A 26317-nucleotide genomic window follows, 5' to 3' on the forward strand; every position below is an offset into this window, starting at 1 on the left:
CACGTCTTCTCGGATCAGTTGGGGACGATCTGAAAACTGGAGCCCATGAGCCTTGAAAGTACCCGCACCCCTCGTATGTCTGGAGATCAAAGGCAGCGTCGTCGACAGCAAGTGCGTTTGAACCGCGGCGAGCTCGTCGTCAACAAAAGCATTTCCATTACGAATTCAAGCAGCGCCGTTCAGCGCGGCCGAGAAGAGAATGAACGGGTGAAACATTTATGAGTTGAGAGACCTAGTCGTGTTATCTTTTCCTTTTAAGTTTTACAGACGTGAACCCCCCCTCCCCTCTGTGTGAAGTACATCGCAACGCATGAAAGGCTGCAGTTCAAACAGGGCTCCTTTGTGACAAGCGGACCGGCGGTTATGAACTGTAACTGATTTACATAGACAAGAGGGCTTATACCAGCCGCTTGCATAACAAGAGGAGTCGGCACAGGAGCACTGAACCACAATATGGACTCTGCTTCTTTTTCTACAAACCTGAACTACCCGTTTCAAACAGGCTCGGAAAGAGCCGCCCTGTTTGTTCACAACGCTCCGGTAAAACACTTTTCCTGCGTAACATGCGATCAGACCCTGTCGGCGGTTAAGACAGATTTGGGATTGCCAGAGAGTAGTGGCTCTTCATATTACGGCAGGCGGACATGCTTGTCTTTCATTTTTAAACCAAACCCAAGTGATACAGGGCGCGCCAGAGAAAGAAAACGAGCGACACCAAATCATGATATCGCATAAAAGAGCGAGTGAAGTCTGAACAACAGCAGATTTTTCATAACGGCATCAAGAGATGATAAGTAAACGGGAGTACTCAAGCGAACAGCATCACTAAACAGCCCGTTTTAAGATATTGCTTTAAATCAGCAGTTCACCAAACGCACGTTCAGATATGAGTTTCGTATTTAAATGTCCGGGGTGCGAGTCTATTGCGACCTCTTTGCCGAGAGCACAGCTGATTCGGGGACCTACCTGTTGCTTCGCGGGGTTTATGATGAAGCGGTGTTAAGACGTCCTGCAGATTCACGACGATTAAAAACACACTAATTATCAGCAAGCAGCTGCTTGGTTGAAAAGTATTTCCAGCTGGAAACATATGGCAGTTCACACTGGTGAATGTGACGGTAAATTAAATTCACACTTTTGCCCTCACGTTTTCTCACATTTTACACAAACGTGCCTTACTTCCAACTAGCTTTAATATGCCTGTCTTGTTTTCACTGTATTCCACTACTCTAGACTGTTAAACGCCACGATTTAACACTTCATAAAGACACTCTTTAGATGAAGAGATATCAGGTGTAAATCGTTAACACTAGTGCACAGTTACTCTGAATCATGGACTATGGGGAGCCATGGTTATATTGTATAATAAAAATTAATAAAACATTGTTCATTAAAAGCATAGGGGAATTCTAGTAAGATGGTACAAGGCATACAGGAAACACCAAGGAAAGCAGTGTGAAATTGTGATGCAATTATACAAACCTAATAATTTTTCATGAGGGCAGACACACAAACTATATTCAAGGAAGAAGCAATTTAAGCAGAACAAAGTACAACCACGGTGAAAAATGAATCACACACTGGCTGCGACTGGCACGACCCCTCTTCGAGCGTCTGGACAGGCCGGGAGAAAGGCGCCCCTCTGTGGCCAGAGAAAAAAAAATGTACTCTGTAATACAGACACGTAGAAGGCGGCTGTCAAACCGTAGTGCCTTTTTTTTTACTGCAGATAAATTCGACTCATCTAACCTTGGCAGACATGACAAGTGTGAGGCAAAGCAATCTGGGGGCAATTCTGTTCGGAGCCAGCCGGCGGGCACAGCCAATTCAGCGCCTGTAGCTGTGTGCGGCGGAGGGAGTCCGCAGAAAGCCGAGAGAGGGGCTTTCCTTGTCAGTAGCTACGAGAGGAGGGGCCGGACACCCACAGCACAGCGCACTGCCTGGACAGAGTTTAGGGAGATAGATAGTGCAACACTGATTGTACCCATCGGTCATGCTAATAAAGCACCTTGAATTGACAATAGTGCTCTGGGCACATCCTGACTCGCAGTGCAGAGTCAAATTAGTGCAGGACGCTGCCGAGTGGTAGCAGCAAACAAAAGGTCATGGTTTATCACAAATACCACTCGGGAATCGCTGAAGTACATCCAGGTAAATAGAATAAGAGTAATGACAAATGATTTTAGTGTGGATGCAGGACTTAAATATTGCTGTTTCTCATGATCTACGGATATTGATTCTCTTGCGGAGTTTTCTCAAGTCTTTCTGTCAGAAAAAAAGCCTGCTACAGTTTAAGGTTCTAGGTCTATCTAGGCACAGAAATAAAAGCGGGTAATAATTATAATGTGAATTATTGTTACTCATTTCTTCAAAAGCCAGAGTATGTTTAACATTTTCTCAAATATGCTACAGATCCCAGTCCTCCCACTGGTCATTAGGGCATAGTTCCTGAGGGGACTATGAAACAACCTTCTCAATTTGATGCTCTGGCCTCAGCGCACCAGAAATCTCCAGCGCCCTCATCAGACATGCAGTGGAACCACATAAGTCACGTCCGTCCTAAAACAGGAAATGATTAGGTACAGAATACGAGTGTCAATCAAGAGTCAATATAGTTTCGTCTGGCAATACTCCCTTCACTATTTTATCCGCTTGTCTTCTCTATTCTCTGAGCGTTAGGGTCTGTGTATTTTATTTTATTCTCCCTTTCAGCTGTCTGTTAACAAGTGCGCCTATTCAGACTCGCAGTTACGTTGTTTCGTGTTCTGAAACAGTCTTGAAAAAAGATGGTAAGCTGATTATACCCACCACCATAACAACGCATCAAGACATTTGTTTATGTGGTTTTAAAAGCCCACTGGCACAAGAACGTATTGGAATTATTTTCCCTTTTGTCTGCTGAGATCAAATGAAACGCAGCTCTTCAAGCATTTGTGTTGTGCACTTTTTGCGAGCCAACCTCAGAATATTAGATGCTGAGAGGGGCGGCGCCTGTGTATTATTTTCAAGTACCTTGTTTATTATTTCTACTAGAAGTGTCTAGTGGGAAATATAATGGCTGAAATGGCACTCTAGTGTGCATTAGACAAAAAGTATTACAGAAGCAGATATTGGAGTTCTACGGTAGGTAGATATCTGCAGGTTATTTCCAGATTAGGATATCTGCACCACAAATCTCTGCAGTCATTAAAGTACTATACAGGAAAGCTGCCCCAATGGGTTCTAAGTTTTTAATCGGGATCTTAGAATAGAAATACAGCTCATAATTTTCTCCAGCCCTTTAAAACACCATTTTTACACAGATACTACCATTGAATCTGCAACATAACTTTCAGCTAAGTTCGCTTAATCCTCTTACTGGCGTTTTTACACTTGCAATCTGAATCACAATAGTGAAGTGAAGGTCATGTGATGGTAGCTAACTGAAAAATCTGATGCTAAACTTAATAAAACGAAATCATCTGAAACTAGGTCGCTACCGCTAAAGATTCATTCGCCTACAAAAACCCTCAAATATTCATATACATTCTTAAACTTAAAAAGATTATCTGACTTTCTCTACATATCATATAGCAAAACGAAACACAGAAAAATACACAGCCCCAATCAATAACTAACGTATGTGTGCATTTTGCATACGCCTTGTTACAGACGCTCACGGTTGCAACACGACAGCATTTAAGTGTTACACCGGAAGTACCGCATGTTTGTAGTAGTTACAAACATTGAAGAATGTGGACTGTATATACCTTTTAATATCTCATGGATGATGAACATACTGTAAGTTATTTACTGATTTAAAATGATGTTACGGTACTGACTTTGCTTTTGCGAGGTATAGTCAAGGGCGATTGTACTGCCAAACTGTCTTTGACGTTGTATTATAGCAAGTAAACGTTTTCCACTTAAGCTGATGAAAAAACACTTCAATTGCGTTTGGTCGTATTTAAATAACGCTTAAAAACTCTCCCAATGCGAAAACGGAGAGAAGAAAAATCTGGTCTATGAGACAGGTCAGACAAACCATGGGTTGATAGCTATTTTCCAATCAAAACCTTCAACCCTTACCGGGGAACCGATTAACGAGATGCTAAAATAAAAATAACATATATATTGTAGAAAAGAAAAAAAAACGGTTTAAAGATGTATGTCTTGTGCGGTGCTGCCTCTTGCAGAAGGACTACCGGGAGCCCTGCCTGGTGTGCTCCGAGGTGGACTGGGGGCTGACGGATGAGGGCAAGTTCTACTGTAGGTCCTGCCAGAACGTCATCGAGGTGAGGCAGACCTGTTAGATTATTAAGAACAAGTAAAGGTTTATTCCCTGCTGAAAAGAGAAGAAAGGAAACAACGTTTCGGGCTGGGGAGCCTTCTTCGGGGCGTTGTCTCTTTTTTTCTCTTTTCAGCATGGCATAAACCTTTACTTGTTACTTTTTGTAAGTTGTATGTTATTTAATTTGTTGTTGCTGCTGCTGCCCTGTGTTTTTTATGTTTCCTTTCACAGAGCCACAGTAAAAAACCTAGACTAGAATCCATATACTATATAGCCCCTTTGTGTCTGACTGTCTATCTCCCAAATGCTTAAATTCTCACAACTGTTCTTGTTGTAACAGAGAACCAAAGAATTGGACCCTGAGGACGTCTTTTGTGGTTCCAGCTCAAGAATCTCCTCTTTTTCTCAAAGTCTACGGCAGAAGAAAAAACTAGGTTAGTTAGTCTTTGTTCTTAGGAGAGGTTTGGATGTCAGTTTTGAAGATGTGCTGCAGTTCCAAAGCTCTTTCTCTGGATACTCAATATTTTATTCATTTTGCATCCGGAATTTGAAGTTGTTCTCACACTGAAAGCCGTGACCTGTGTTTATGGGAAGTGATGGATGCTGACTTCACGTACTAGAGTGTTGTCTGCGGCAACTGGGAACCTACGGCAAAGCTGTGACTGCAGATCTCTCCTTTTTGCTCTGTTAAAATACTATGGGCTGGGTATAGAAAATGACAGTTTAAAATCTAAAAATGGAAAAACAGGCCAGGAAGGAATTTGGCCAGGATACTGGGGGTAATGCCCCTACTCTTTTCGAGAAACATCCTGGAATTTTTAATGACCAGAGTCAGGACCACGGTTTTACATCTCATCCAAAGGGTAGTACCTGTTCTACCGTATAGTGTCCCCATTACTATACTGGGGCATTAGGACCCACGCAGACCTCAGGGTGAGCGCCCCCTACTGGCCCCACTAACAGCAGCAACCTAAGTTTTCCCAGGAGATCTCCCATCCAGGTACCGACCAGGCTCACACCCGCTGAGCTTCAGTAAATTTTCAGTTGTGGGCTGCTGGGCTGCTGCTGTTGTTGCCCTTGAGAGAGAGAGAGACTTCACTCAGATTTCCGCTGTAAATCTCCTGCTGTATACACAGGTCTCCAGGCTGTCTCCATTGCAATTGAGAATTTCTTTTCAATCGAGGAGGTAAAATAACCAAATACGTCAAAGAATTTCCGTATCTATGAAAACAAAAGGCTTCTGATTCGCTGTGTTTAATTATTGTGAAATATTGCTAGGTTCGTATGTCATGTTGCAGCTCTTCTGAAATCATTCTGAGTGGGCAGCTCTGGATGTGGGACTGACCTGAACTGCTTGGCCCACTACATCCCCCTTCTTCACTGCTCAATATTTGCAATATTTGTCTCCCCACCCCCCCCGGGCGGTTATTTCAGAGCGAGGCCGGGAATGGATGGTGTGTGAGGCCTTCCAGTTTATCCTGCAGAAGCAAGCCAGCGCTCTCCTGGAGATGGGCGTGGACCCGCAGTTCAAGGTACCGGGCTCCACGTCACGGACTGGGGGAGCCTCTGGGTGCGGAGAGCCGCTGGACCTGGGGCGCGAGCAGAGCAGGAAGCCGATGCTCCTCTTTCGTCTGCTCCCACTACAGAGCAGCACCAAAACAGAATCGGAAAGTCTACAGATTCCCGCAAGATAAAGCGCACCGCATTAACAAAGCCAGCATCCTCCCGGCTCATGTCCTTTCCTCACGGAGGGATTGGAATCCGGTTTTCTGGAATTGGCTTGTTTATTCGTATTGCTTCTGGAGAGGCGGTGGTCCAAAACTTAAGTTATACCACCTTTTTTTTCAGTAGTGAGCAACAGCTTATGGAAGGGATGTGCTTCCTGATGTTTAGGACCAGACGGGCAGTTCTGCTCTGCATGGTCCACCGATTTAAGGATATCAGTTGTTTCCAATTTGTCATTATTTCCAAGGCCAAGAACGTGACTTGGCATGAATTAGAATACAGAGTCACATGTGCCACGTTTATAACTGCCTTGTGGAGTTTGTGTTTGGTCTCTTTTTTTGAGTAACAAAAAGCGACAAAAAGTATTTCAGGGGTTACAAAATTGATGTCTCGTCTTTCGCTGTGAGGGGCCAAACCCCACTATTAATATTTATTTTTTAAAAATGTTAATGGTCGCTTGATAAAGTCTGTAAGAAAAGGTGTTTAAGATTTGTAAAGGGTCTGAACACGCTTCCGATTTATTAAATAAAAAGCACTTGTTAGATATTTCAGTATTCCTCCAGCTCTGTGGTGTTGTTTTCAAGTATACTTGTAAATACATCACACACTTACAGTAGCTCAGAGGATTAATTATGTATCTTCCCTCCATTAACAAAAGCCCCTTTTTTGTGGGTAGCATCTGTGATCATGATCTTGAAGCATTTTAGACACGAGTTTTCTCCGATTTCGCTTGCAGTGCAGCAGTCTACCGTGACTTAAATGGAAGATTTCCTAGCAAGTTTGATTTCCAGGGCTAAGCGGCAGCCCGCACGTGGGGTCGTGGCGTGTACAGAGTAAGAGGCTGTTTCTGTTTCTGAAGGACGGGGTACTGCTGACGTTCTGGAGGAGATACCTGCAGAAGAGCCAGCAGGCCTACAGCAAGCGCAAGGAGCGGGCGAGACTGGTGAGTTTGTGTCGGAAAAGGGGTTCTCTGAAGTGTGCACCCCTCGACACCCCCGGAGTGACATCCATGTTTACAAAGGCTGGGTCATGTCATTTGATCTCCACCCCCCCCCCCACACACATTATCAGAGGGGCTTCCTATGTGGAGCCACAGGCTGCTTGCTTCGACTGGGGCACAGATGTACTTGGACAGCACACTGGAAGTGGTCAGGCCTCTGGCAGATGCTCAATGCCATTCTGCAGACTGAATGGGGCGAAAAAGGATACCGTGAACAGTATGTGGAAACGCATTTGGACCAATGGCAGTCATTCCCACTGAAGCTCAGCAGGTGTGAGCCTGTTCAGTACCTGGATGGGAGACCTTCTGGGAAAAACTAAGGTTGCTGCTGGAAGAGGTGTTAGTGGGGCCAGCAGGGGGCGCTCACCCTGCAGTCCATGTGGGTCCTAATGCCCCAGTATAGTGACGGGGACACTATACTGTAAACAGGCGCCGTCCTTCGGATGAGACGTAAAACCGAGGTCCTGGCTCTCTGTGGTCATTAAAAATTCCAGGGTGTTTCTCGAAAAGAGTAGGGGTGTAACCCCGGCGTCCTGGCCAAATTTCCCATTGGCCCTTATCAATCATGGCCTCCTAATAATCCCCCTCTATGAATTGGCTACATCCCTCTGCTCTCCTCCCCACTGATATCTGATGTGTGGTGAGCGTTCTGGCGCACTATGGCTGCCGTCGCATCATCCAGGAGGTAAAAGCGCTTTGAGTGGAGTGTCCAGAAAAGCGCTATATAAGTGTAAGCAATTATTATTATTATTATTATTATTATTATTATTATTATTCTGTGACTCCATTGAAACGCATACAAGTAGGGTAAAAAAAGTATTTGTTCACATATGAATTTGTGCCGCTAGCAAGCATATGCTGGTTGGAATCGCCCTGAATATGAGATGAATGTTTCTGCTCTGGTTATTCTTTAGCATTGATGTTTTATAAATGCATTTTTGGCAAACAATTAATCTTTAGGATGTATATCTTCTTAACACTACTTTCGTCTCATAGTTAGCACATAAATGTATCTATGCTTTTTAGTCAGTCACCTCTGCGAATTCAGCATCAGCGAATTGTAATATGGTGACATGCTAAACAAGTCACTTTTAGAAACTACTTACAGCAGACTAGCTAGTTTTTGCTAGCCTCTACATTCCATCTTTTTGTTTGTTTTTAAAGTTACCAGAATTCAACTGGAGGGGATTTATGGTGGTCCTGTCAGTGTAGCCCCAGTTTGATCTGTCCCAATCCAAGGACTAGTGTCCTTTTCTAAAGTGATGCAACACCAATGGACAGATTATCAGAAGGTCCTAATATTGTTTCCTTGCTCTGCCCTCTAGTGATTACTTTGTGTTTGAACATCGTTTCATCCAGCACTGTGTTTTCCATGGTAATCAACCTTTTCCCAGAGGATCAACTCTGAAAGGCATGAATTACAGTGTCAGTATACATATGTGTAATTATATTATCAAAATATTTCCATATTATTGGATTATCTAACTGTTGTGTTTATTTGTACATGAAGTTAAATAATATATCATATTGGCATTTGACTTATTATTTTTAAGTCGTACTTATGTTTTTATAACAATTTTGAATTTAGATTTTTTAGCATTTTAACAGATTAAATTATCCCTATTATATTCTCAACAGCGTTGGTGTGAATTCTGGATGACCGGTGTAATTTCTTAAACAGCAGGTCAGGATAGCCACTAGATGGCACTTTTTCAGCAGTTTGCAAGTTGGACCAGTTGTATAATTTTGCTGTATGAAATGGAATTAAAAGAATAAGGTCTAGGATAGCATTTTTGTTATATTTCACCTCCAAAGTAGTTAAAGACCCAGGATAAATCAAAATGTGAACCCACTTGCAATATTGCAAAGTACTGATAATGTTTGAAAGCAAAAGTGTGTCTTTGTCAATTTGAATTGGTCCCTGTATTCCTCTGGAGCATGCCAGTTTGAAAAGGGACAAACCAGAAGTAAGTATAGTTGCACTTGTGTTGCGACAAAAGCCTCCGTAGTTGAGCACATGGCTCGAAAAAATGCCATAATAGTGGAGAGCTGTGATGCTCACGGCAGAGGTCTCCATCCTATAATTTACTGTATCTCCATGGTTACTTGACAGCTTGTAATTTACACAGTAAGACCTGCCGTCCGCCAGGTTCATTTACCCAATTCTGAATTCTGCAGAGCTGGCAACACATTTCAGTTAAACTTTCAGCGGGGTGAAGGTAGGTGTACCCCTCTTGACTCGGGCAAGCAGCGGGTACAAGGAGGGGTACACGTTGGACGGGACGCCAGTCCACCGTAGGGCACACACTAACAGCAAAGGTCAGTTTTCCCAGAAGCCGGTTAACCTACCGCTGACTGATTTTAAAAAAATAATAAATAATGTAGGATTTTGGGGTGTTATTTTTTCAAAAGAGTTTAGTTTTGTCTACTGTTAGGACTTGGTGAGGATTAGGTTAATCAAATATGTCTAAATCTGTTACATTATAAAATCTGAAGGGGGTGTTACTTTTTCACCACACTGTATACATGTAAAAGAGTTTTAATGGACCTGGGCGGATGTGGTTTATATAAATTACTAGAATGCCCTTAGAAAAATGCAAGTCTTGTATATATGTGTCAGGTAATGACAGCTCCAGATTTCTGCAGGAGCTGTCTCGTTTTTTTCGGTGCCAAAAGAGTTTTTAAGAGAGTGAGTGTTCCCCCATCCTGAATTATTTACATCTTCTCAACGAAAAAAAAATGAAGAGTTTTAAGATAAGCAAGAAAGTTTAGGATAAGCTTGTTTTTTAGTTCCCATTCATGCAGTTCTCCTCAGTGCTCATTGCGAAGAGGCCGCTGGATACATCTGGTGTTCCTGCTGCCTTTATAGGATTTGTGTTGTTTGAATGGGTCATGGGCCTAACTGTGCTGGACATATTCACGGCACTCTGTGTGTCTTCATCGTTGACGATGGTTCTATTGGCGTGACGCTTCCAGCTTGTTGACGCCGGCCCTCTGCCACGCGAGACCTTCGCGCCAGCAAACGCCCCCTCGCCGTGCAGGATGTGCCATTCCTGTAGCCCGGTCGGTGAGGTCTTCGTCCTTTTCCAGGTGTCGGATTGCTCCGAGTCGGACAGCGCCCCGGGATCCGTGTTGAGCGGCTGGTCTGAGAGCGACGAGGTGGACACGGAGCTCGGCTCGGTCTCGGGGTGCAGGTCCCCAAGCTCCGGTAGGCGTTCCCCTGGCGACAACCGCTTCCCTTCGAGACGATCGCTCGGGTGCATCCCATGATGCACCCGTGTCCTCTGCTGTCCTCCAGGCCATGTGAGGCAGCCTCTCAGAAACAGGGTTAATATAGGTCTGATTCCTGCCCGCTTTCTCACTGGAGATTATGTTTCAGTTCACATATGAATCAGGCGGATTAAGTCCAATCGACAGGAGAGCTCAAGATGTGTCGGAAAAAGAAGCAAACGGTTCTATCTGATTTGTACAAACGTGCACGGAAATATTCCAGGATTCAGAGGAATCGGTTCTCCTTTTGTCTAGAGAGTAGAAAGTTTTCTGCGGATGTCTTTTTCTTTTCTCTTGAAGGGTAGGTGGGTCGTTTGCACACGTTTGTATAAACTCACTGGATCCGTGCTTGCTTGCATTTGGTGTAGGGTTGACCTGTTGAAAGTTTTTTCAAAGCTCTCAGTTTCAGAGATCTGGAACAGGAGTCTAAAGTCCTCAGTCGTAGTGAGCCCCAAACCAGTTATTCTTATGGTTCAACCTGTAATATCTTTTGAAGAGGAGGGACACTTGTTTAAGCAATTAAACAGGGCAAGTCATTTTTTTCTGGAAGTGAATTGAGGTCTACCAGTAATCTCTAAAGTCCTAAATTGAACACACCAGCTTTTTACATTTTTTCCAGGCCTTCAAAAAAACTGATGGTTTAATGTCTGCCCATAAATACTGCTTACCTGGTGCTCTCCAGGACCAGGATTGGCAACCCCCGATCTAGAGTCTCTGTTCAATATCCCTCGGATTGTTCTGATTCATGATGGATTCACAGGCCTGAAATTGAATGTGGTTCAAAAGTGTGTTTCTTCTTTTGAGCTACGCGCTCTGAAGAGGTACCTAGTTATTACCTGTTGCTTAACCATTTCCAGAATAGCAGCTCCCTGTACAAGTCTACACATTTCAGCCAGAGCTGCCGATTACTGATCACGGAGCGCCGCACTCAGCTCGATATCTAGATTTTCTAGGTCCATATGAATTGTTTAAAGCCTTAAGAACTAATTTAAGTTGTGAAATTGTCCACGTAAGTTAGCAACGGTTATGTTATGTGACGGGTTTTCACGCAGATGAACTGTCATTTCCACTCACCTGCCACTAGAGGCCGCTAAAGAGAACCTCGAGCCCATGTAATTGGTTCATTTGAGTCTCGTCTCACTTTAGAACCGTTTTATTATATTGTTTGCAATGGATATAATTGGGTAGAGTGCTCATCATTTTCGCAGGGGCTGAACTGGTGGGTTTTTTTTTGTGTATAAAAGGGTGTGTCGGTAGAGCTCCAAACTCCGGTGAAAATGTGGTGAAATGAAACCCGACAGGCACTGCCCACCCGGAACCAGAACGTCTCCCCGGTCTCATCCAAACCCCGTTTGTGTGGGTGTGCAAGTGCGTGTTTTTTTTTTCCCCCACATCTGCTTTCGGCAAACCGTTTTGCGCGGTGCCCGGCGCCGTCTCGGCGCGGGTAGCTGAGTGCGGTGCGCTTGTGTGTTCCAGCGGTGTCCAGCGACGTGGCCTCGGTGTGCTCGGGCTCCCTGGACGGAGGGCAGTACAGGTCGAAGGCCCGGCGCTGCGGGATGCTGATGAGCCTGCCCATGACGCTGGCCTTCTGCCACCTGTCCCTGCTGTGGCTGAGGGAGCCGCTGGCGCTGGCCGACCTCCTCAGGTCAGACCGCCCCCGGGCGCGCTCTTCTGGGGGGGGCAAAGGGTCCGCTCTCAGCCCGTTACCGGGGGCAGATAGTAATGTCGGCAGAGAGAGACAGGAAGGCAGATGTGTCAAAAATACTGCCGGGTCATGCCCTGCCTGCATACGCGAAGGCGACAGCTGGTACACCTTCAGAACATCCTACTGCAGGGCTGCAAGGAGTCACGGCGCAAGTTGAGTGAAGGTTTGAGACGAGTTAATGTGTGACCAAAAAAAAAAAAGCCATTTCTGGAGAACACTGGAAGATGACGCACAAGGTTCACCTCCTCACAGTGGCCTGAATGGAGCGCATTGTGAACAGACCACCTGCTGTAGTAGACCTTTCAGCAATAAGGGGACTGAGGTAACATCATGAGGAACAACCATAAAGGAAAACGTTTTCTCTGATTCCAATACATTAGTGATGGTCGCTTATAAATGTACCTGGATTATAGACCTCTCTAACACTGCTGGAATTCAGGACACTGCGGGGGGTGCACCTTGTGTGTCATTTTCCAGGATCCTCCAGAGATAGCGTTGATTGTCACTAATTAAACCTTCACTCAACTGCACCGTGACTTCTTGTTTCAGCGCAGTAGCATCGTGCAGAGATTGGCATCAAGGGTGTGTGTGTCACTTAATGTCGCCCAACAGCTGCGTTTTAAACGCGTACAAACACTGCAGAGTTTTGTGATGACCATCTTCTGGAAAGTCTTTAATTCTGAAAAAACGATGCATGTTGCGCAAGGGTAATTACATTTCTGTTGAGGGTCCATTGTCGTTATTGTTAAACTCCTCTGATTTAGTGTAAACTAATGTTGTTAATTAAGCAGATGCTGCACCGCAGTGTAGATTCAAGGGCTGTCTTCCAGGACAGTTGTGCTTCTGTCTTCGTTACTGTTTTCTTATTTATCTTGTTTTGGGTTAGTTTAGGGGTGTAAGAAACAATACCTTCGATTTGGTTTTTTTAAAAAAAAACAAGACTTTTCATCCACCTCTTCCTAAACATTAATTTGCTTTAGAAAAAACCTTTCTAATATGTGCTTACTGCAACTTCAGCTCCACACATGGTAAATCGTTCATCGTTCTTGATGTCTCCCTTGCATTTCTGTGGCTCCACCGCTAAAATCTTTCTGATTGCTTTCAGAAAGGAGGTGCACTTCAGCTTTTGAAAGTAACACTGCTGTGCTCTGCAGGTTTGTGGCAGCGGGACTCATTCCATACGTGAATGTCTATCAGATCCTCCCCGAAGAGATGAGACTGTTCGGCCAGGACCTGCATATATTTCGGACGGAGGTAGGAATACTTGAGGCCGGCTCAGATAAGCCAAACGTTGGTGCCCGAGAGCTTTCGGTGGCTTTGTTGAAACGTCAAGGAGGTGATGAATTAAGCCCACAGGTTCTCGAGCTCTCAGGCTGTTCATTGTGCTGCTTTCTTGGCTTGTGGTCAATTACAAACCACACTGTGGTTTTGGGTTACCCAACCCAAAGTGTCTGAGCAGCGGTTAATCAGCAGGGCTTAAACGAGTGTACAGCATGCTTACCCCTTTGTTGCTAGCCTTAACAAGATTAGCAGCCCTTCGCTTTGATTCTGCTACGCTAATGGGAGCCACACCATCCTGTGTTTTTCCCATTGGCTGTCTCCAGCGAGTGACAGGCCTCTCATAGGTTTCACGGTGTAGAAACATCTTCACCACAGTTTGTGACCTTCCTGCTGGACAACTAGAGCTTGCACTGTGCTGTATGAAGTGTTATGTCATTATTAAGTCATAATTGCTCTTTGTAAACAAGCTCCGCATTATGCTTTTGGCCACAGATCCACATAGGCCTTGCTTGACTAGTTCTGCTTATTTTTTGCTCTTGTCTGAGTCCTTTGCAGTTTTTGTTGTAGATTTACATGCGAGCCAGCCCTGGTCAGCAGTGAAGTGTTTCAGGGACAAGACATTTTTGGTTTTCTCACAAAAATGTAAATGTTCGGGAGCTCACTTTGCTAAGATTGAAAATATTTTCAGTGTTGGGCTTTAAATTAAACTTAACTTAAAATAAAGTTATGTAAAACTAAGCATCTTCAGTACCTTATAGGAACACAGTGGTGAGCAAGAGGATGTTAATTCATTTCTGTCCCTTTCTTTGCTCGGTCATTGTTTTTGGTATTCATCCCTGGCTTCAGTGATTTTTTGTAAACTTTTTTTTTTGCTTGGGTCTCTGCTGTTGAAATGTTTAAAAAACGATTCTAACGTGTGGTTGCATCCGTTTCCTGTTTTAAGATGTGAAAACGTATCTTCGGCTAGGAAGCAGAGGTGCGCACTGGCATGGTGCAGTAAGTAGGTTAGACTTTAGGTGCTGCAGTGGGCTCATCTGCCGGCCAACGTTACAGCATTTAGTTGACTATAAGAGAACTTTTAACGGGCACAAAAACCTGGATGCCATTTATCTTCGCGGTTTTGTAAAAAAGTTGGCATCCAATAATGAAGCAAGGCAGGGGATGTTGGGTGTTTCTCCAAGTAGTTAAGACCACCTGAATGCAGCTGTCCACCTCTGTGGCCGGGTGGGCTGTGCATGGCGATTGTTCACATGCGGTGTGGTCGCGTCCACCTGAGAGCGTGGGCAGCCATGTGCAGCCCACACCTCTCCTCCACCTGACTGTAGCAGATGTGTTGCTCCCAAACACTCGGAAGATAACCAGACTTATTCCAGGCTGGAAGGGAATGTTGCTTTTGGACGGACTCCGCTGATAAAGATTCACGGGGGGGGGGGGGGCTTGCTTTAGGTCTTCGGATTAATTCAGAATGGAAGGTATGGACCAGGCCGACTGGGGGAACTTCTCCAAGATCAGGCCCCTCCCAGGGGCCAAAATGGAAATGATGTTTGGGGCCACTTGAGACGCTCATTTACACAGAGGGTTGTGGGAGTTTTGGAACCACCTTAAGGGGCCCTGTAGTTGGATCTCCAGTTGAGGTCCTGTAAGAATGGAATTGATGGATCGCTTAGAACTTCAGGTTGCTAGAGACCAAGCGTGAAGGGGGTGTTGAAAAGCCTGGTCTTGTTTGTAACCCTCATCCCGCCCTTCGGATGAAATGTAAAACCGAGCTCCTGACTCTCTGTGGTCATTAAAAATCCCAGGGCGTTTTTCTTGAAAAGAGTACGGGTGTGACCCCCGTGTCCTGGCCAACTTTCCCCCTGGTCTTTACCAATCATGGCCTCCTAATAATCCCCCTCTCTGAACTGGCTTCATCACTCTGTTCTCCTCCCCACTGAGAGCTGGTGTGTGGTGAGTGTACTGGTGCACTATGGCTGTCGTCACATCATCCAGGTGGATGCTGCACACTGGTGGTGGAGGAGAGGAGTCCCCATTACCTGAAAAGCGCTTTGAGTGGAATGTCCAGGAAAGCGCTATATAAGTGTAAGCAATTATTAATTATTATTATTATCTTCCGAAATGGCTTCAGACCTCCTGCACCAAGAAACCGGCTGACCTTTTGCTGTGGTAGACTTGTCTATATCCCATTAAGAACATGAGGGCATCGGTAGGGCTCTGAAGAAGAGGAGCCATTCGGCTCAGGTAGACCCTTTGGTAGTAGCGAATTGACTCCAAGGATCTCATCCAGCTGTTTCTTGAAAAAGCCAGGGTATCGGTTTCAGCCATATGATTTGGTAGCAGCTTTCTAACTCCCACCTAATGTTCAGCGAATCGACGAGCAGATGAGAAATGGTTCCAGTGTGCAGCCACAACCTTTGGGGTGTAAATGTAGCTGGGGAAAGGAGAAATCAAAAGGTTTTTTTTTTTATCAACCCACTTAATTTTCCCAATAGTTTCCCAATTTTGGCATAGCCTGGAAATAGTAGTAAAGATGGAGATTCTGTTTCAGGAACAGAAAGGGCACGTCATCGTTTGTTTTTTCTGCCTGTGACCTGGCGGTATTTTTGTACAATGTTTTCAGGAAAAAAAAATTCCAAGAAGAGCTAGATGGCATGACAAACAGACACTGAAGCAACAACATTAATGCACATAACATATTCTGGACAGTAAGGAGAAGGTAAACGTAGACGATTACATGCAACTTATTTAACTTTGAATTAGGGCCATCCTTCTGTGTATGCAAAACATGCTCTTTAAATATTTGCGGTGGAAACAAAAACCCATTTGCATGGTCTTAAATGAAACCCCTGAGGCATTTGTGTTTACAGATGAAGGGCTCAGCCTCTGCTGAAGTCATGTGCTCGGTGTTGCAGTTAACTCTGGAGAAACCACACTTCACTGTTTGTTCCCGGAGTTTTTAAGACGTTCTTGTGATCTGAAAATGCACAGAAGAGCGCAACGCTTCAAAGTGCATTCTAACTGCTATTGCAATGCGGCGATTACATTTTGTCCCAGTGTATTTGCTTTGTGTGCTGGTTTAGTTAAGAAATATGTTATTCCTGTCTGGTTTCGCTTTGTTTAGAAATACTGAGGGTGAGGTTTGTAAATTATATCCATGGCTGCTTTAGGAACCAAGCTAAAATTGTGTCCACTGTTGAATCAATGTAGGACGTGCGATTAGTTCGAGTTATATCGCTGTACATAGAGAAGCTGTTGCGTCTCATGTGGAACCTGCACGGGAGGATTATTTCTGCGGGGCCTTGTGCCAACGTTTTCCTTTTATTCACTATGTGCCGTTTTAGTGCAAATTCTAAGAACCTGTTATTTCTCATTTAAGGCGTGGTTATGTGTCACTGTCTGTAGCTCTCAATTATACGTGCAGGGCCAGGAGGGACCGAATGAAATCTTTGTGCAAACCCACACAATTTTTTTTTTTATTGCTCTTTCTAGATGAAGCAATAACCTAACTTTAAAAAGTATACTGCTTCAGCTCATCATGGAGGAGGGGGGAACATACATACTGTACAGCCGGACCTGCTGCTGCAGGAGTAGTGTGACAAGAGGGATGCGGTTTTGGTTCTGGTGTTTGTTTGTGAGGTTATATACAAATTCGGTGCTAGATTCCCAGGAGCTGACAGGAAGAGGGGAGAGTGTGTCCCTGGATACACTTCCTCTAGGACAGTAAGTTCCAGGAGGTCAGGCCATCTTGAAGTGCTCTAAAGCCAGAAAGATCTAGTTATTAAAACGACAGGAGCTGTTTATACTGATAATTGTCACTGACCGCTTTGGGCTCATCACCCGGCTTGTGTGGCGGAGACGGGTTTCGCTCGGGTCAACGTCTGGTCGTTCCCCGTTCGGTCGCCATCTCGCGGGTTTTAATGGGCCCTCGTGGTGCTGTTAGTGTAATGAGCCTGGTTGTGGGCATGAGTGGAGGGTGAATAGCCTATCATACAGCTCAAAGTCCCCACCCTTGTGCTCTTACCCCTCCATTTCTACATCAATAACCCCCCCCCCCCCCCGCCCTCTGTCCACAGCAGGAGTTTTCCGTGAGGGCGAGGCGGGGAGGAAGAATTGAGACTGGAAAGCCCAGCTCTACCACTAAAATATCAGGAAAAACAGGATCATTTCCCATTCCCCGTCAGATGACCTTCTTTCCAGTAGTCATGTGAATGTACTCTGCTGAAGCTACTCTGTTGTAGTTATTCGCTCTTTATTAGTTATTAGTTCTTTCTGGATAGCGCTGTCTTGCGTGGCATTTTCCCACATCTTGTGAAAAGCTGGGGCTTTTCAAAGTGGCCTAGAAGAGTATATGGACCTTTTGTCACATTTTGGCTACAGGCTGAGAGAAGGAGGCATCGGTGTTGAGCTTGGTGACAAACGTTTTTTGAATTTTAAAAATCTCTGCAACCTTATACCGGTCGTTTATAACAAACGAACGCAAAATTACTTAGAAGCAACACACCTGCTGGACATGCTGGAATTTTTCTTTCTTAACAGTTATGTGACACTTTTTTTTTTAATTAATTATTAGCTGCAACCCTGCATTGGGAGTTGTTGTATATCTGAAACTAATTTCTTTTTTATGAATAAAAACATTGTACAGCCATAACATGAGCAACGTTTACCAAATTCCAGCATGTGAAGTGATAGGTTTTTTTAACAAGCCAACTTGAATCGGGAAGGACGCCGGGCCAAAGTTGTCCCACGCTGGAGAGCGCCAGACTCCGCCCAGCGCCTCCCTCTTGTGGCAGAAGGAGGCGCCGCTGGGGGGGGGGGGGGGGGCGTGCGCGGGAGTGCCTCGCGCCCAGGCCTCTTGCTCTCGTCTCCCGGGCCGAGACGTGACGCCGCGAGCCGTCCGCTCGCGAGGGCTCCTCCTTGACTTCCCGCTGGCCGCGGGGCGGTTTTCCGGGTGAGGTGGGCGGCACCAATCGGTTCTTCTTTGAGAAGCGCGAGGGCAGCGGGCACCTCTGTGTACTGCGCCGCGTTCGGTTGTCTGCCCCCAGCGGTTAGGAGAACGGGCACCTTGTAGGCCGCCCCAGGCCACCCTTTTCACACCAGGCGCGACTGCCGTCTCGCTTCGTTCCAAGGTCAGTCCTTTCACCCGACCTGGTGGGGGGGGAGTCCGTACAGCGAGGGCTATTGACAGATTCTGCGCTTGTCAGCCGGTGGCGTTTATTATTTCAGATCGGGGCGGGGGGGTTAATGCCAAGCGCTGGAAAAAAAAAAGAAGACAGTTTCTCTTGGAGTTCAAAGAAAACAAATAAGCCTTATTTAGTATGTCATCCCGGTCTTTTGTTGGCGTAACTGGAGACGTGCGAGCAGAAAAACAGTCTCTGCCTCCCCCCCCCACCTCCTCCTGCTGAGCCAACTCCACGTTTCCACACTTCACTCCTCAACGGAGGTCACCTTGAGTATCGTCTGAAACCTGCAGACCTGGGGGGGAGGGAGGGTGGTCTCTGGGGTTTTTTTTTAAGAAAAAGATGTCTTGCCCCAGGTACTACAGAAACGGACCTCGATAGTATAAACTCCTGAAAATTCTCAGCAGCTTCACAAGAAGTGCAGGGTCTCGGAGACCTCGGCCCACCGGAATCCAGGCGTCTGCGGCCTGACGGAAGACGGGCAGGGACCCCCCCCTGTGTGACCGTCCTTCGCGGGTTGTGCCAGTCTCCCTCCCTGCTCCGCCTCTCTCGTTCTCCGATGCGCTGCGCCCACGCGAGGCGAGTGGCGGCACAGGAACACATTGCTTGTGAGCGCCGTTCTGGTTCCCACTGAATGAGTGTAATCTGCTCGCCGGAGCGGTGTTGTGCAACAGAAACTCGTGCTTGTTCCTACTCGCCCCTCGATCATCGCCATTCCGGTTTGTCCCCTCGCCTGCTGGCGCTCCCGCCTGCTGTGCCTCAGTGGCGGTAACCGGGCTTGGAGATAATCGCGCTCTTGTGTGCCTGCCTGTCAGGATTTTCTCGTTGATTGACGGTGCAGCCTTACTTGGCTGATGTTAACATGTGTACCAGCGGTGTAAATGCACCCATCTATAGCGACAACCCCATAGGTTGAATTAATTTGGGTGCTGTGCCTTGCTCAAGGGTACAACCGCAGTGTCTCACTTAGGGATTTTTATTCACCCACATTCAGCAGCCATATCACCCTGCAGCTCACAACTGGCAGCTCCACTGAAGCTCAGCAGGTGTGAGCCTGGTTCGTATCTGCATGGGAGACTCCTGGGCAAAACTAAGGTTGCTGCTGGAAGTGGGGCCTGTAGGGGGCACTCACCCTTCGGTCTATGTGGGTTCTAATGCCCCAAGTATAGTGACGGGGACACTGTGCTGTAAAGAAGATGCCGTCCTTTGGATGAGATGTAAAATTGAGGTCCTGACTCTCTGTGGTCATTAAAAATCCCAGGGCGTTTCTTGAAAAGAACAGAGATGTAACCCCGGAGTCCTGGCCATATTTCCCCCCTGGCCTTTACCAGTCATGGCCTCCTAATAATCCCCATCTCTGAACTGGCCTCATCACTCTGTTCTCCTCCCCACTGAGAGCTGGTCTGTGGGGAGTCCCCATTACCTGTAAAGTGCTTTGAGTGGAGTGTCCAGGAAAGCGCTATATAAGTGTAGGAATTATTATTATTATTGTTGTTGTTGTTCTTTATTTCCTGTTGCATTTCACATCTCCTTGGCCAGCTTTTGGCTTTTGTTGGAGTTTCGGAAGTTGTTTCTTCCTATAATTTCCAGCTGATGTCCATTTTTGCTGTTGGTAAGAGACGTGGGCGCCACACCGTGAAGGAATTTTGAAAATTAGTTTGAGCCTTTTTGAAATGACGCTCCTTTGCATACACCTTTCAACACCTGGTGTTGAATCCAAAATAATCCTGAAAAGATGCTGACATGAAGGTCACGGAGCTTCGTGTTCTGGTGCAAGAACTGCATTTGGAGGAACCTGCTGATTATAATAGTGCTGCTTCCCTCTGTTAGTATTCCTGCAGACTTGCATTGGCCTTTCTGCCCATCTAACGATCCAGAAACATTTCTTTTTCTAATGAGAGGTGCAGATAACACTAGGTGCCACTTACAAGCAGTCCCGATAAAGACAACTTCTATGTATTTACACCCTTTTCCTTTATTACGCAAATCTCATGGGCTTTGTCCCAGTCCATGTTTTATGTAGTGATTTCCAAACACAGTGGCTCATCATGGCAGGGCTCATCGTAGGTTCCATGGCAATAAATGGACAGAGAGCACAAGACTCTCCCCATTACTGGGGCCCCTGTCCACCACAGAGCGTACCCCCATTGGTGCAACTGGGAGCACTGGGGCAATCGGGGTGAAGCACCTCTTATCAAGGGCACAACAGCAGCGTCTGCAGCTGAGACTTGAACCTTCAACCCAACAGCCATACGCCCAGAGACCTACCCCCGGCGCCGCTCCTTTTTATGTCAAGAAAAGGTTTGAGATGAGCTGTCGTGTGCGACCCCTGTACAGTGAAAGGAGTGACGCTCTTTCTCGTGTGTTCTGGCCTGCAGTCCATCCCTTCACATAAGAGCGTTCAGAAGGAGGCGCACCGCGTGGCAGTGTTCCTGGATCTGCCGTGCTTTCCACCAATCACAGAGGACTGCTTCCTGCATCCCAGCGTGCTTTGCATCAAGTACCTCATGGAGGCCAACTTACCAGGTGAATGACGAAAGACGGTGCGCTTGAGCCCTTCGGCGACCCTGCCGCAGCGCCCTGCGGTGGGTCGGACTTCTCGATGGTCGGTGGAATAAAACAATCCGAGGCGCTGCTTCTGTCAGGGCGCACAGGCCTGCCCGCTTCAGCCTGCCTCCAAAATGTGTCTTTTAATGTGAGGCTTGAGGCTTTCAAGTGGAAGCAGAAAAAACGTTTTGAGATCTGTATCAAAGTCAGGAATATCTTATAATATCAGACCGATATCAGAATGTGTTGTTATGTTTTGCGCTGTAACTGCTGTAATAGCAGTGAGTTGTGAAGCCGCGCTAAGTTTCGTTTTTTGTTTTCTCTTTGCGTTCTTGGAAGATGAGCTCCACAGCTGGGTCTGCCGGGTGATCAGCCACACTGGCATGGGCAAGGAGGCCTTCCTGACCTATGACCCCTTGCATAAAAAAACACAGCCCCTCAACTACGACATCCAAGCTGCGGCCCTGATCATCGTGACTTTAAAGCTGCTTTTTAAGCTGGATGACAAGATGGAGTGGTAAGTTCGCAATAATAATCGGGCTGCTCGTGTTCACAGACAGGGCGGAAGGTACTATCATCGTTATCGGTGGAAGATCAAATCGAGTGTTTGACCGATTCGCCCCGTGGGCAAATTACGAATTAACAAGGAAGTAAAAGCGAGGTGGCGTCCAGCAGGACTGCAGAGGTGAAGAGAGACTTTCATTTAATTTCAGCCTCTAATTTGAGAAGGCTTTTTGTGTACGGCTTTGAATATGCCCTCCAGCCACTCTTAATATAAAATTAAGTAAAACTGTGAGCTAACTGTTGAGGGAAAGATTTGCATAGGCCTGGGTTGCACAGAACTCTTCATTTCCATGTGCTTGATTGCTATCTGGTTCGCACGCCTCAGAGGAACCAAGAGATGGTTTCGTAAATCATCCACCATGAGCCTCGCGCCTTCTCACACGAAGTGACGTCTCTTAACTTAGCTGGCATTATTTAACGTTTATCTTTCTGATTTTGAACTTGCGTTTGGTCTCTTTTTTTCAGGATTTTGTCTAACAAAGCCCAGGCGGCAAACACGATAAACACAGGTAAAGAACTTTGTGTAGACCTTAATGGTTCCGGTTTGCCCTTTAAAGTGTACGCTGTTGATTTTCCAGAGAGTTTCACCCCAGGGCTGGAGCAGTGAGCAGGTTGTTTAATAATAATAATAATAATAATAATAATGTAACGCTTACGGCCGACAGGCACTGTGTAAGAGCCGGCGTACCAGAGCGGGTGACGTCACCGCCCTTCCCTGTGATAGCAGGACCACAGCTACTGGGCTGTGGAGAGATCTCTCTTTGGCTCACGGGGCTAGGTCGCTGCAGAGAGACGCGGAAGTCCCGGGTTCGAGCCTCCAGTCGGGATGGGGCCGACCAGATGCGGCAAGGGCGCCCGCCTGAGCCCCCGTTGCGTTACATTGGTGTCAGAAGCGGGGCGGGATAGCCCTTCGCCGGGGACGGCGATTTAAGTGGGGGAGAGTGTAACGCTTACGGCCGACAAGCAGTGTGTGAAAGAGCCGGCGTACCAGAGCGGGTGACGTCACCGCCCTTCCCTGTGATAGCAGGACCACAGCTACTGGGCTGTGGAGAGATCTCTCTTTGGCTCACGGGGCTAGGTCGCTGCAGAGAGACGCGGAAGTCCCGGGTTCGAGCCTCCAGTCGGGATGGGGCCGACCAGATGCGGCAAGGGCGCCCGCCTGAGCCCCCGTTGCGTTACAATAATAATAATAAAAACCCTTTTATTTATAAAGCACCTGTGCAAACTCAGGGACGCTGTATATAGTGCTAAAGAAGAAAAATGCAATGAAAGTTAAAAACAAATAAACGAACGTGCAGGATAAACTGTAAGGCAGTCAAGCATAGGCTGTAGTAAGAAGGTGAGTTGTAAGTTTAGTCTTGAAAAGAGTGTTCCTGGAGGTGCTTGCAGTATGTATTTGGCTGGTCCTCAGGAGTTACTGCTGTACAGACGTAGATGGGTATATCAGAGGCAACTGGACGAGGTCCAGTCCCAGAATTTCATCGGGAGCTATGAGACTTCCAGCCAGCGCAACTTTATTTTGAACACGGAGATGTCCATCTTAAAACTCACAGATGCGTAGCGGACGGTCCGCCGAGCTGTCAACAACTCGAGCTGTCAACAAGTCGAGTTGCCATCGGCGCCGACGCAGGGTGACTCACCTGAGCGAGGTGCCCTGCCTTCCCCGGAACGCCAGATTGGAGCTGGAATGTGTGAGGGTGCCAGGCCCGGCGTGGGCGTGTCCCGTGTCCTGGGCGAGAGCTCGGTCGGTCCCGTGGGTCTGCGGTGTGGATCAGAGCCGCCCGTGTCGGAGGGCGCGTGCGTGGTCCGCGCGTCTCTCGCTAGGAGGGAGGTTGTGGTGCCGGGCTCTGCCAAGACAAGCAAATCTCAGACCCGACTATGGGCGTCACCTGTCCTCCAGCTGGCACCAGAGCCAAGCTGCGCTGATGCCTCCCCTGTGCTCCACTGGTCAGGACGGGGGGCACTGGAGCGCGCAGGCTGCCCCACACAGGGCTGGAATCTGTCAAATAAAGCACAATGAAACTGAAGACGCATCATTGACTGCAATGTTAGATTTTGTATGGTTTCACAATTTAATGAAGACAGGCCGTTCCACAGTAACGCAAAGGGAGAAATATTAGCCTTTGACACTACCGCTGTGTACAGTGAACATAAAAATGTGATAGGTTAAAAATGAGAAGAGGCATATCCAGCCCATTTTGGAGTTAGCAGCTCATTGTTCCAGGGATCTCATTCAGCTCGTTCTTGAAAGGTTATCAGCTTTAACAACATATCTGGCCCCCCCACAACCAGGCCAAATGAGCCTTTTCAGGATTTGAACCCAGGACTCGTCACAGCCTATGCGACAGTCATACCCCGAGTTCAACAAGTTCACCCCTCACAGTGGTGCCCAGTGCAGGTTAAGCATTCAGTCTCTTTTGAGTTCTTGATTCGGGTCTTGGACAAGGATTATGCTGAAAAGGCTTGTCTCAGCTCTGCGTCTGTCCTGAAGTTGAGTGCTTGCAGTCCATAGCCAGGGGAAATATAGCAGCTGGGGAAGCGAGCCCTAGCTGGGCACGCATTCCACAGAGGGCATGACTGAACCAGTCTCCTCGCTGCCCCATGACAGGAGTGGATGCTCTCCAACTGCCATGAGCCTTAGGGAACTCTGCTTTCCATGAAGAAGCAGGATATTGAAATGAGCTCATTTGCAGTGGGGATGGGCTTCTCTGTGGAGTCATCGAACAGGTTCTGCGAAAAAGGGATCCAGCGAGGCTTAGGCTAAGGGGTGGGGCAGCGTTTGCAGTAAGGGCTGACTGCACAGGTGTGTGGATCCTGCACAGAGCCACAAATCCTCCGGGGGACTTTAAGCGGATGATCCCGGAAGGTGTTGGTCGTCTCGACTGTTGAATTTCAAGCTCCAGACCTTGCCGGGGTGCGAGCAGTGCTTGTGAAGCCCGAATTTCACAGTCGCCAAAGCAGCAGTGAGCGCCAACACTGCCTGCCTTGATCACAGCGATAACGTGAATACAAACGCTGATAGCGGCTGTCCAGTGCTGGCGATGTACTGTGGCTTGTTCGTTATCGCTTCATTAGCTCCTAGATGGTTTTTCGGCTAGATAACAGCGCTGAAAAAGAGGGAGGTCCTTGCTCGGTGGGGGGAAAAAAAGAGGCTTCTTTTCAGCTCAAACCTAAACCCGAACATGCAGAGACGCCAGTGATCTGCAGGCTGTACCCCTTTCTCTTACCGAGCGTGAGTGTCTGATAGAGGGGAGCACCAGCCCCACAAACTGTATATAAGACAATGGAATAGTTCTAGAATTCCAAGTATGAGGAACTCTAATATGACTGTTTGTGTCGCCCGTATCTGTTGGCGTCTTGATGTTCTCTCTGATGCTTTACACTGTTTTTTTCAGAAGGTTTTAAGAAACTCGCCCTTGGCAGTACTAGGCTGATGTTACTTAAGCTCTTAAATTGCAGTTTCAGTTTTACTCCAAAATAGATTTACAATGAAAACAACCGCTGTCTCGGAAGACCGATTTCTGGAAGAGTGTTATTAACGTTATGAGCGTTTGCCAAAGTTTTTAAAGTAAGGTTGTAAAATGTTTTGTTTTTTAACTTTGCTTTTTAATTTGAAGATTTAAAAAATAATGGGTTATGTTTATTTTTTATTTTAGTTTAAACCCCCCCAAAATATGATAATATAATCATCAAAGTATAATCTAAACTTTTAGTTAAAAAATCATTCGTTGTGAACGAAAAAATATTTTTATAGGAGCACACAATCCAAATATTGTTTATACGGATGTTTGACAGGTCAGTATAGTTTTCTACACCTAGAGATCAGCATGTGAATGAAACAAGACTAAGCTTTTTTTAGCTTTTATCAAGATCTTTCTCCCTGACTGCTGTGGACAGCCCTGGTTCCCTACCTCCTTCCTAGTTTAACACCCTGACAGAGTGAACATTTCTGCAAATACCGATGAAACCATCATCTTTAACAAAAATGGCAGCCATTCGTCCAAATACACAGACTGCCCTTTGCCTTAAATATTTAAGAATGTGTCTCGATACTGTTTTAAATACTATATATTTATATACAGTACGATATAATCACGTCTCGGTACTGACTATTTTGTGTACTTGACTGCGTTATACAATAGCTAGCGACACAAAGTAATGTTGTGGTGGGGGTTACTGTGGTCATGGAAACCGCACACCGGCCCGTCATTCTGTGAAATGGAGGAATGTGTGTGTGGGGGGGATAAGCAGTGTCTGAATGGGTGTCGTCACTTCTTGAGGTGTCAATGTGCTACACCAGGAGAGGTACAGGGGCATCTTGGGTTTGGCGCATCTGCCTTCCCAGGGAGTGGGAGAGGCCTAATTGTGCTGACCTAGACGTGGCCCACATAAGTGCCATTTTAAAGACTTTCTTTTGAAGTCTTCTTTGTTTCCTCTTTATCATTTAATCTTGTTTTTTTTTGTCAGGGACCAGCTTACAGTCCAGAATAAATACATTGAGAAGAATAAATGGAACTGCAGCTGTGGTTCGTTCACCTTGAAATCCTACTTTTTCGAAACTAACTGTTAGCTGTTGCTGCTGGAAGTATTTAGCTCTGTGCCAGCTAAGTGCAGTGGTTTGCTTTTTGAATTACACAAAGAAAGACAATTATAATGTCATTGTTTCTTAGATAGTTTTGTGCAATGGGGCACTGGTCTACACTCCTATGTCTGTCAAGGTCTGCACCTCTGATGTTGTTATTTGAACCACTTGTTTGAGTTTTGATGTGTTCACCGCATGG

The 26317-nt window shown here is 46.4% G+C and overlaps 1 protein-coding gene across 1 annotated transcript in view; it reads left to right on the plus strand.

Annotated features, from left to right (window-relative positions):
- The first annotated feature begins 3646 nt into the window (after positions 1-3646).
- taf1b (TATA box binding protein (Tbp)-associated factor, RNA polymerase I, B) overlaps positions 3647-26317 on the plus strand; it is a 38759-nt gene continuing 16088 nt past the window's right edge. Inside the window, exons 1-11 of the mRNA XM_088626581.1 lie at positions 3647-3780; positions 4176-4274; positions 4611-4704; positions 5705-5802; positions 6855-6938; positions 10086-10203; positions 11742-11910; positions 13125-13224; positions 20804-20951; positions 21312-21489; positions 22002-22045. Coding sequence (XP_088482707.1) covers positions 3763-3780; positions 4176-4274; positions 4611-4704; positions 5705-5802; positions 6855-6938; positions 10086-10203; positions 11742-11910; positions 13125-13224; positions 20804-20951; positions 21312-21489; positions 22002-22045 — 1150 coding nt within the window. The 5' untranslated portion in view covers positions 3647-3762. The remainder of the gene's footprint in view (positions 3781-4175; positions 4275-4610; positions 4705-5704; positions 5803-6854; positions 6939-10085; positions 10204-11741; positions 11911-13124; positions 13225-20803; positions 20952-21311; positions 21490-22001; positions 22046-26317) is intronic.

The sequence above is a fragment of the Lepisosteus platostomus genome, chromosome 3 (genome assembly GCF_059453375.1).
Source record: "Lepisosteus platostomus isolate fLepPlt1 chromosome 3, fLepPlt1.hap1, whole genome shotgun sequence".
NCBI classification, from domain to species: Eukaryota; Metazoa; Chordata; class Actinopteri; order Semionotiformes; family Lepisosteidae; genus Lepisosteus; species Lepisosteus platostomus.